Source organism: Asterias rubens, chromosome 17, assembly GCF_902459465.1.
Source record: "Asterias rubens chromosome 17, eAstRub1.3, whole genome shotgun sequence".
NCBI lineage: Eukaryota > Metazoa > Echinodermata > Asteroidea > Forcipulatida > Asteriidae > Asterias > Asterias rubens.
In genome coordinates this window covers 3,122,264-3,134,230 of record NC_047078.1, presented here as the reverse complement: position 1 = coordinate 3,134,230, position 11,967 = coordinate 3,122,264, and the positions used below count along the sequence as shown (strand labels likewise).

At 37.4% G+C, this 11,967-nt stretch overlaps 1 protein-coding gene across 1 annotated transcript in view; it reads left to right on the top strand.

Annotated features, from left to right (window-relative positions):
- Positions 1 to 2,533: 2,533 nt before the first annotated feature.
- The window catches only part of LOC117301711 (gamma-aminobutyric acid type B receptor subunit 1-like), a 32,398-nt gene continuing 22,964 nt past the window's right edge, over positions 2,534 to 11,967 (top strand). Inside the window, exon 1 of the mRNA XM_033785735.1 lies at positions 2,534 to 2,779. Within this exon, the coding sequence (XP_033641626.1) occupies positions 2,534 to 2,779 (246 nt within the window). The remainder of the gene's footprint in view (positions 2,780 to 11,967) is intronic.

Genomic DNA, 11,967 nt, shown 5'->3' with positions numbered 1-11,967 from the left:
TATCCTATCAATTTGAAGATACACACGGAAGACTTTGGTTTTGTCATGTTTCTCACATTGTGAACCAAAATATTTATATCGCCACCATTGTTGAACTGGATAAGATGGTGGTACTAAGTGGTACACTGCTCTTGCGCAGTTTTCTGCTTTAGGAAGATCATAAGAACGAGTTTCTATAGTATTATCGTATTCAGCTCAGTGACTGAAAGCGTAGTGGTCGATGTTCCCCTTCTTGTATTAATATTTTGTTGTCATTATTCTTTACGCCCACTGAATGTACGGTTATTTTCAGCTCAGTGACTGAAAGCGTAGTGGTCGATGTTCCCCTTCTTTTATTAATATTTTGTTGTCATTATTCTTTACGCCCACTGAATGTACGGTTATTTTCAGGACTGCCCGAATTCCGTAAATCTACTCCACGGTAGAATTAAAGGCAGTGGACACTCTTGGTAATTTACTCAAAATAATTTCATATAACGAGAAATGGGGAGCTGTCGATAGTATAAAACATTGTGCGTAACGTAGTTTTCGAGAAAGAAGTCATTTTCCACGAATTTGATTTCGAGACCTCGGAATTAGATTTTGAGGTCTCGAAATCAAGTATCTCAAAGCACACAACTGCGTGTGACAAGAGTGATCTCCCAACTTCAATGACCAATACTGAGTTCAAATTTTCTCAGGTTTGTTATTTTATGCATATGTTGAGATAGTGAGAAGACTGGTCTTTGACAATTAACAGTATAGTGTCCAGTGTCTCTAAAGCAAAACAAGTTGACTCAAAAGAGATATTTAAGTAGAAAGCACACTTGGTGTTATGACCGCAAACCAATTTGCATGTATACAATATAACCTGTGAACATTTAAATTCAAATCGGGTAGCGTTTTGATGTATCGCCGAAAACCCGGATCGGTTATAATCTAAATAAGTCCATGCAAGAATAATGATTCATAATAATTGTACTAGGCCTACACAATAGGTAAACGTTTATGACAGAAACCTTTCTCAAATTCAAATTCCGGATAATATTGAAATTTCTCAAAATGCTTGAATAGCTTTCAACGCTACTGTTCTTCTAACGAAGTAAGTGTTTAATGCCATGATCCAGTGAGTGCAATATTATCTGTGAGTGCATTTTCGGTTCTTTCGGTTGAGCGAAATAATCCAATCAAAAAGGGTCAAGCCCGGCTCATGCTTCACTGCGAATACGAAGTGAACTTTGAGGCAGCAGTTAAAAGGCAGTGGACACTATTGGTATTTGCTCAAAATAATTATTATCATAAAACCTTACTTCGTAACGAGTAATGGGGAGAGGTTGATAGTATAAAACATTGTGAGAAACGGCTCGCTCTTAGTGACATAGTTGTCGAGAAAGAAGTAATTTTCCGAGACCTCAGATTTAGAATTTGAGGTCTCGAAACCAACCATCTGAAAGCACACAACTTTGTGTGACCAGGCGCTTTTTCTTTCATTAATCTCGCAACTTCGACGACCAATTGAGCTCAAATTTTACAGGCTTCCTATTTTACGAATATGTTGAGATACACCAAGTGAGAAGACTGGTCTTTGACAATTACTAATAGTCTCCGGGGTCTTTAAGCTGTGCCCAATTTCTGCGGATTAATCGCGTCGAAAACAGCACTGTGTGTGACGGCAAAATTTGCATCGCAATCGACATCGAAGGAAGTATGAACAGGTTTTTGGTTGTATTCATTTTGTTTTTTTACCCAATATACACTTATGTGATAGTAGGCTTATACTTTGTACTTTCCCCGAGTTCTGTGAACAAACCTCACAGGCATTTTAGTCGGTAGGGATTCGAACCCACGACCTTTTTGTAGTTCTAGAGTAGTGTCTTACCCACTAAATTGTTATAATGTTCCATGGGTTTTTACATACTGGACTGTATAGAGTCTCTGCATGCGTGTTAGTAGATGCCGATTATAAAATCAGTAAAACTCTTGCCAACATAATGCGCATGTGATCAACTTGTCGCAATGTACACAATTTACGGCCGCGACGATTGGACGCTATGTGTTTGATGATCAGTTACACGTGACCACTCGACACCCTATAGGCCTATTGCCCGAAGCATGTATATAAGAAAAGGTTTGTATACTATTTCGGGTATCTGGGAACCACGACGCGCCTGCAACTTAATGTCCAATGCTGGAGTGTGATTGCAATGTATCCATCAGACACATGTATACAGATCGTATAGAGTCCATCTTGGCAAAATTGACAAAACGCACGCATTTGGCATGTGAAGACCGCAACAAACGGACGCTTACAAATAAGCCTGCAACCGTGTATGGACATCCTATCTTTCGTTTGTACTTATTTTAACAGCCCATTGGTTTTGTGCACGTTTATCCAACTGTGTACCTTTCCCGAACCGCGGACCATATTGTACTCTTTTTGTAATATAGGTCCCCGAATCGAATTTGTGTTTCTACTTTTTTTATTAGCCACATCGACACCGCACACGCAGTTGGCATGTGAGCGCTGCAACACACGGACCCTATCACTACAGCCATGGAGTTACCGTTTAGACCCGTGTGGTTTTACCTCACCACGTTGACCTTACTCACTCTCACCACCACAGGGACCCCGTCTCTCACCAACATCACCCTGGGGGGTCTGTTCAGCCTGGGGGGTTCCGGCTCCGACTGGGATGGTACAGCTATTCTGAAAGCGGCTGAGATGGCCTTGATGCACGTCAACAGCGATCCTGATGTACTGCCGGACTATTTCCTCAACATCGATACCAAAAACTCAAAGGTAAGATCCGTAGTTATTGTAATAACAGTGAAATCCATTTAATAAGAACAGTAAGCACTACATCTATCTGTTTTGCACGGTGTCCTTAAATTTGCTGTGGCTACCAATCATCAACCCATGGTACCTGTAAAATGACCCTATCACTGGAACCACAGGGACTATATTTCCTAAACATCGATACCATAAACTCGAAGGTAAGATCCGTAGTTATTGTAGTAAAAATGAAATATATTGAATAAGAATGAGCATTCCAGCTATCTGTCCTTTGCTGTGGCTACCAACATCAACCCATGCTACCTGTAGGGCCTACATGTACTCACCATGTCATAACCGCAGGGACTATTTCCTCAACACCGATACCAAAAACTTAGAGGTAAGTTCCATATCAAATAGTAATTATATGGAAATTTATGATTTGAACTGCCCTGCCGAGCAATCTCGTTGGTCTAGATAGCAAGACACTACTCTAGAATGGGAAAGGTCGTTGGTTTGAAAACTACTTCCTTAGCATCGATACCAAAAACTCAATGGTATAATAAGATCCGTAGTTATAGTAAAAATGAAATCCATTTAGAGACACTGGACACTATTGGTAACTGTCAAAGACCAGTCTTCTCACTTGTTGTGTGTCAACATATGCATACAATAGCAAACCTGTGAAAATTTGAGCACATTTGGTCGTCGAAGTTGCGAGATAATGAAACAAAAAGACACTCTTGTCACACGAAGTTGTGTGTTTTTAGATGCTTGATTTCGAGACCTCAAATTCTAAACTTGAGGTCTCGAGACTATTTCCTCAACAGCGATACCAAAAACGCAACAGTGCCAGTGCCAGATTGCGTTGCGAATAGTCATTTTCGCAATTCACACTTTATTTAATTACGAACCTGGTTTAAAGTCAATGGGCACTTTGTTAATTAACACAAAATAATTGTTTTAGCATAAAAAGTAACTTAGATTGGGGATCTGTGTTGACAGTATACAAGTGGGAAACGACTCCCTCTGAAGTGACGTATAGTTTTTTTTAGAGGTCATTTCTGACTATATTTAAATCTGAAAAAAAACTTCAAGCAGATCTGAAGCTTTTTATTCCAAGCACATGCAGAATTGTGCTACAAGGGTATTTTTCGTTCATTATTATTGTCTTGCAACTGTCAATCATCTTAGACTTAGCTGATTTGTCATAGAGTAGAATTCGTATACCTTGCTTGAAGAATTCATTTTTATTCTTAGTATGACATTTTCGAAATGCAGAATTGCACCAAGTCTCAGTCTCTAGCAAGATTGAGTCTCTAGCTTTATGTATTATTACACCTGAGTGTTAGTTTTTGTCCTGTATTTTTAATGTCTGTCTGGTGTTTTTTTTTGTCTGTCTGTTCATAGGCTGGGGAACAAAAGCTGTACTTCTCCCCGGACCTAGATGTTGCATTTTGTTTTAAGTCTCACCTTTTAATCTTTTAACCAATATTGAATAAACGTATCTATCTATCTATTAATCTATCTGTCTTGTAAAGTTTGATTTTATATACTTTTAACCAATTTGAGGCAGATAAATCAAACATAATGTGCAATGAGCGTCATCTTCTTTGTCTTTTTCTTCTACATTTTTACTAGATATTCTCCAAGTTATAATTATCGTTTTTTTGTTGTCTACTTGTAGATTTGGATGTTTTTATATATACCATTATCTATGTAGTTGCAAAGAAAATTGTTACATAATGACGTTAGTTCACATAACAATATTAATGTTACATGTTCTCGAAAAGTACACGAGTTTGTGCATTGCTCTATAGCTTAAAGGCACTGGGGTGGATTTCACAAAGAGTTAGGACTAGTCTTATCTCACTAACTAGTCCTAACTTAGGACTATCTGTACATTTTTGATATCTCTTAGGACTAGTCCCAAGTTAGGTCTAGTCCTAAGTTAGGACTGGTCCTAAGTTAGGACTAGTCTCAACTCTTTGTGAAATTGACCCCCGGGTCGGATTTCACAAAGAGTTAGGACTAGTTACCCGTCCTCACTTAGGACTAGCCATGCAATTTGTATATCTCCTAGGACTAGTCCCAACTCTTTGTGAAATCGACCCCTGGACACCTTTGGTTGTACTCATTGTAACGAGCAAAGGAGAGCTGTTGATTATATAACACGAAGAGAAACAGCTCCCTCCGAAGTAACGTAGTTTTTGAGAAAGAGGTCATTTCTCACTTAAATATTTGAATATAAAAACGATCTTATAGGTCTGAGGCCTTCAGGCACCTAAAAGCACACATTATTTAATTAATTTATCTAAGATTCATTTGCAGATTGCTTCTCCATCCGCGATAATTCAGATCGTGCTTTTCTTGTGATTTTTGGTCCACTAAAATCAAATGAAAGCACGATTTTTAAAGTCAAACTTCCTCTATTGAGAATTTGGAAGAGCACACTTGCACACAGTTTACCTGGCCCATAAAAATCCACAATGCAATTAGTTTATCTCTGACGAGATTTTGAAAGCAGTTCTTGGAGACTGGTACAGTTTGGCAATAAATTAAGGAAAGGGACTGATATATCTTCTATACGCAATGTAGTCATTGATGAAGTTTGATTTGAAACTGAAGTTTGAAGTTTTGCATTGTGTGAATAACAAGAATAATAGTAAAAATGCGGGTATAATCATTGAATAATCTCCTTTGGCTCTAAAAAGATCCGATAGGATAAATAGGATAATCTGCCCGTCTTCATGAGAAAATAACTTTAGTAATTGGGCATCTCTTGCGCTTTCTCCAATTCCGTAAATAGTTTATTTTATTTCATTTCTTTATTTATTTTAAACCTTTAAACATTAAACACAATGACTAGGCCTACAAGTTAGACAGGGGCTGCCAAGGTTATACGAAATTACAAAAACTTCCATCTTAATGAGATGCATAAAAGTAGACCCCTGCCAACGATAAAAATAGAGTGATATAATTATAAAAAGGAGATTGCACTCAAACGCTATTTTCTGTTTTAGCAGAAATCGTCCATATTTTTTTTTGGCAATTCAACAGGTGTCTTAAGTATCTAATAATAAAAGATGCTTGCCTCCCCTCTCAACATCAGAAGGTTATACATCTCATCACATTAGTAGTTAGAAATCATTCTGCACAGTTTGTAACCTGCCTGTAAACAATGTGTTTGTGAATCACTCGCTTAACCCCTGCTCCATTCCACGAGTGATTTCATGTTTTTTGTGTACAGGGGCCATATTAACCGGACAGATCAATCACTAATGGTAAAGTAGCCTACCCAGGGGACACCTTATAGTGAAATGACCTGCATGGACTGGGACTCGCACTCTGAATTTATATGTGAATTTTATAAACATTTACAAATTTCGAAATCCGAAGGTCACATTATTACAATAGTTTAAAAAAAGATATGACAGGTAAACAAATTAAAGACACACCTAATTAATATCAAAATATAAATTATATAAATGACACAGATTGCAACCTCGCCTATAAAACAAACAATAACAGAATTCACATTACTAAAGAAACACAAAGGGAAATGGAATGAACTAGGGCCAATTTCATAAGAGCTGAAGCAAAAAAAAAATGCTTAACCACGAACATAGCTCGCTTATTTTACACATGTTAGTGGCCAAAATTGCATGCCATATACATTGCTTGTGACTGGTTAGCGGTTGTTTGCTTAGCATAACAATTGAGTGTGGAGTCTTGGCCAGTTATCTGATTTTGAAGCAATGTTTTGTTTTGCTTAAGCACAACTTTGTGCTTAAGCAGCTCTATGAAATTGGGCCCAGAAATACAGGAACTTGAGTCTAGTACTACACTCTAAAAATTCCCGGGTCACAAAATGACCCGGATTCCGGGATCATGTGGGACCTGCAGCCAATTTCACGAAACGCTATGATTAATGTTATCTCGAGAAAGGACGAGTAACCCGTTCTAACTTAAGATGGGTTCAATTTTTGGGCTTACTGTAGCAGAAAAATGTGCGTACCGGGAAGCTATTTTTTGTGTTTTTTACTGTAGCAGAAAAATTATGCGTGTTAGTGATTTTTTTTCTGCCACAGTTATCTCACAAATTTTCTTACCGGTAAACAGCTTTATGTTGCATAAGCATATTTCACCCTTACCTCTCAAGTAAGCATAACATTTCTCAACGCGCATGCACGTTCACATTGCCTGCATTTACGCTTGCTTACGGTACACAGCTTTATGAAACAGAAATTCTGCTAAGCACAAAGCGGCTGCGTACATGTTTTATGAAATTCAGTTGAGCTGTGCTCTGCGAAACATTCGCAGGAAGTATGAACCGCGGGCTTTATTTTACACGTACCGTCTCGATTAGATTTGCAGAGTTTGCTGTAGGTTATGTACACATTAATGTTGACTATAAGTACAATCGATTTCAACCCCTGCCCCAACTGGCTATAGGATCATGAATCAAGATGAATTAATTATGAGTTTTTTTATTGAATACGGTCGCTTATTATTATGCGGCAGTTGGTCATCAGAACAGAACCCATTTTCATAGAGCTGCCAAGCACAAAATTTGCTTAGCATGAAATGTTTGCCTTGATCAAAACAGGATTACAAAAAAAAACTCCACGTGAGTTTCAGGATAAGCAAACAACAGCTGAATAGTGAATACCAGTAATAAGCAACAAATGGAAATTTGTTGATAATCCTGTTTTTATCAAATTTTATGCTAAGCAATTTTTTGTGTTTAGCAGCTTTATAGAGTTGGGCCCTGATGTTGTTAACTTTCCATGTTAACTATTATACATATGGTTTGTCTTATGTGAACAGATTTATGCCTCTTTTCTTTTCAGTTGTCTAAATTCCGGGCGAACCTCCCTAAAATAGATTGAGTTGCATATAGTTATAGGAGGGGCGATATCCCTAATTTAGTTTTTTAATGAAACAGTAATAATCGTAAAATAGATCTTAAATTCGCATCGGGGATAAAGAATATTAATTTTGGTTTGTACCCATACACCGATGTATGTTAGCACTGTATACTCAGTACTTTCCCGAGTCCTGTGAAAAAAAAATATCACAGGCATATTACTCGGGTGGGATTCGAACCCACGGCCCTTGCGTGCAATTCTAGAGCAGTGTCTTACCAACTAGACTACCGAGGTTGCCCGGTAGCTAGAGGCAGTTCGAATCCTTTGTTTTTGCAGCGGGTACCGCAACGGACCGATATATCATAGATGTTAAATTTGCATCGGGATAAAGAAAAGTAATATTGGTAAGGAATAATCACCTTACGCATTGAAAGATTAAAACACTTTATACGTTAATAATATCTAAGTCTTATATAGCGCACGTGTCTACCAAACAAGGTACTCAAGGCGCTGTGTATAATATACAAACTTTCAGAAAGATATGTTATTGCAGTATTGAATTCTAAAACCCAATTATTTAGCACCTTACAAGGGTTTACAATGTGCTATCGGCGCATACAGCAGCCACATTATACATTATGCTATTTGCTAAACGCATGTCTCATGTGCTGTTTTTTCCTTTTGAAAAGGTAATTAGTATCTAGACTTACAGAATTTTAAAATCTCTCTGAATTTATCCATTTAGTCGGATAGAAATGGAATTTGTTTTCTTTATGAATTTTCAATATTCTTTTCACTTAATGCGGGGTTTTTCTTTTTAAAATATAGCCCCTCCCCCCCCCCCCCCCCCCCAAAAAAAGAAAAAAAAACACGCTGGAAAACTCACCCAGAACTAATCGTGTCCAATTTTCCTAATATTGTGGAGGCCACCTTGGCCGCAGGGGCTCAATTATTTTACTCACCAATTTTTCAAACATTATACATCGTATAAAGATGTATAAACCTTCCTCAATCCTCAATAGTATAATTATGACCATCCTTCACTCTTCCAACTGGTAACACTCAGCAATCCATGAGGTTCCCATGGTTTGCAATCCGCCGCCCTAAGAACCTTGGTGTCCCAGTCAGGGCCAAACGTCCCCAGGTACAGTCCGAACAGAACCCTCAACAGATTTACTGGGCTGTCACAAAATGTACCCGTTTGAAATGTAGAATGTGTCGTACATTAAGCCATCACTTAAAGACAGTGGACACTATTGGTAGTTGACAAAGACCAGTCTTCTTACTTGGTGTATCTCAACATATGCATAAAATAACAAACCTGTGAAAATTTGAGCTCAATTGGTCGTCGGAGTTGCGAGAAAAAACACCCTTGTCACACGAAGTTGTGTGCTTTCAGATGCTTGATTTTTCGTGACCTCAAATTCTAAACTTTAGGTCTCGAAATCAAATTTGTGGAAAATTACTTCTTTCTTGAAAACTACGTCACTTCAGAGCGAGCCGTTTCTCACAATGTTTTATACTATCAACCTCTCCCCATTACTCGTTACCAATAGAGGTTTTATGCTGATAATTATTTTGTAGTAAATACCAATAGTGTCCACTGCCTTTAAGGTGAAGAGTCAATCCACTGGCTCTTCATACAACGTTAAGACCGACTCCCAATGTAGCACACCTAATGTAGTCTATGTCATATCATGTAAGAGATGTGGGCTACAATAGTGTGGGCGAGACTATAAGACCAAACTCAAACTTCGCTTTGCGAAACATGTCTCTTCCTTAAAGACCAAGAAACCGTACCCAGTCTCTATCCACTTCAACAACCCCAATCATAGTGTCATTGATGTTGAACTTCTGGTGAATAGAGCTAGCAATGGTGATGACATACACCGCAAGCATAGAGAATCACACTGGATTCACCAACTCAAGACAGTCAAACCCTTTGGACTTAACATAAACACTGGTGTTAAATAACTTCCCATTACCCCCCCCCCCCCCCCCCCCCACTTATCCCTGCCTGAGAATTTGTGTGTTGTATAATATTATGTCAATAAGTTTTATTTTTATTTTTATGAATTTGCAACTATCTCATGTAGTAACCTTTTTCCACACATGTCCCTCATACATGACCTCATTCCTGGTCATTAAAAAATCACATGCGACTCAACCCCAAAAATGTCAAGTCATGATTTCTTGCTTCCAAAGACACCAACCTGTTAAGCCCATTTTTCAAATTGGTAATAATGTCATCAATCAAACGAACTGTGTTAAGCTTCTGGGCATTCATACAAGAAAACCTTACATGGGATACTCAGGTTGATTACATGTGTAAAGCCTTCAACGAAAAACTGTACTTCTTACGTCAACTTAAACGATGTAACATTCCTGTTAATGACTTGAGAACAGTGTATTTGCAATATGTTCGACCAACTCTTGAATACGCCTCACCTGCTTGGTTTTGTGGTCTTACCAAAGTCCAAAGAGAGTGCCTCGAGAAAATGCAACGAAAGGCATTCCGTATCATACTTACTTGGGATTTTTGTAAATTTAAAACTTATGCTGATATTTTGTGTGGTGCTTAACATTCCGCCCCTCACTGAAAGACTTGAACAGCTCTCTTTGAACTTTGGTAATTCGCTCCTGTCCTCAAGCAAGCATAGAGAGTGGCTACCTCCTGCAAGGAATAATAACCTTAGGAATTCTGACTCTTTGTCTAGTATTAGGTGCAGAACCAACCGATACAGGTTTAGCCCCATTCCCTACCTCACCAGTATTTTGAACATTGTAACACATTTTGGCAGGCCTCTAATTTTTACTATCGATTTTATTCCGACCCAGTTTTTACTTTCTTGTTTGTGTGTTTGTTTTGTCTTGTTTACCTTTTTGCGCGTGGGTGTTTGGTTTTTTTGTTAGTGTGTTTTTTATTGCGTTTGTTTGTCTGGTGGAGTGTTTGTCTGTTTGTTTGTTTGTTTGTTTGTTTGTTTGTTTGTTCGTTCGTTCTTTCGTTCGTTCGTTCGTTCGTTCGTTCGTTTGTTCGTTGGGGTGTTTGACTGGTTGTTTGTTCGTTTGTTTGTTTGTTTGTTTGTTTGTTTGTTTGTTTGTTTGTTTGTTTGTTTGTTTGTTTGTTTGTTTGTTTGTTTGTTTGTTTGTTTGTTTGTTTGTTTGTTTGTTTGTTTGTTTGTTTGTTTGTTTGTTTGTTTGTTTGTTGGGGTGTTTGTTGTGGTGTCTGTTGGCGGGGGGGGGTATGTTTGTCGGGCTGCTGTTCCTTGGGGTTTGTTTGTATGTCGGGGTGTGTTTGTTTTTGTTTGTTTGTTAGGTTTTTTTTTCTTTCTTTGTTTTTGCTTGTTTGTTTGATTGGATGTTTGTTTGGTTGTTTGTTTGTTGTGTTTTTTTGGTTGGTCTCAGTTGGGTTTGTTAGTTAAGTGTGCTTGTTAAATATTTATTGTTTTTGTTTTATCTAATTTTAGTTCTCATAACGTCTCTTTTGACTTTGCTCTTAATTTTTCAATTTTTCTTGTTTATAAATTTTCTCCTCTGTTTTTTAAAATGTTTATATAATAATGTAAATCTGTATTTTAATTCAGTCTCTGGACTGCGACAAGCAGACGTTTTACAATAAACCAGTAATAATAATAACAATAATAATAATAATAATAATAATAATAATAATAATAATAATAATAATAATAATAATAATAATACCTATTTTTAATATCAATATCAGTATTAGTTTCTTGTGTCATGCCTTCTGAGGAAGATCCGGTTTGGATTGAGAGCTAAGGCCATCTACCCTACTCATTATTTATTATACATCGTATAAAGAATTAAATTTAATAAAAACATAGTAGACTCACACACACACACATCCTGTGTAATGTGCTTGCCTGCTACTTAACCTTCTATAGAACGCTTTTTTAAATAGTCAGATTTTCAGATTTTCTTTCGTATAAAGAATTAAATTTAATAAAAACATAGTACACTCACACACACATCCAGTGTAATGTGCTTGCCTGCTACTATAGAACGCTTTTTCAAATAGTCAGATTTTCAGATTTTTCCAAGGGCAACGAACAACGGAAATCAGAAAACATAGGAAGAATATTTGCCAGTGAAAATCTTCCGGTCTCGTTACTTTTTGAAAGGGTCCATTAACAAGCGATTTTGATTCCCACAGTGTCCTGTGAAGGTCGTGGTTTTTATCTCAAACATTAAAGTTGCGAACACATTTTATTTGTTTCCATTGTTCTGGAGTCATATTTTGTGTCTTTTTTCTTTGTCCCTGTAGTCATAAGAACTTCCCATGTACTTATTTCACAAAATCCCATACACGTATTTGATCTTCTT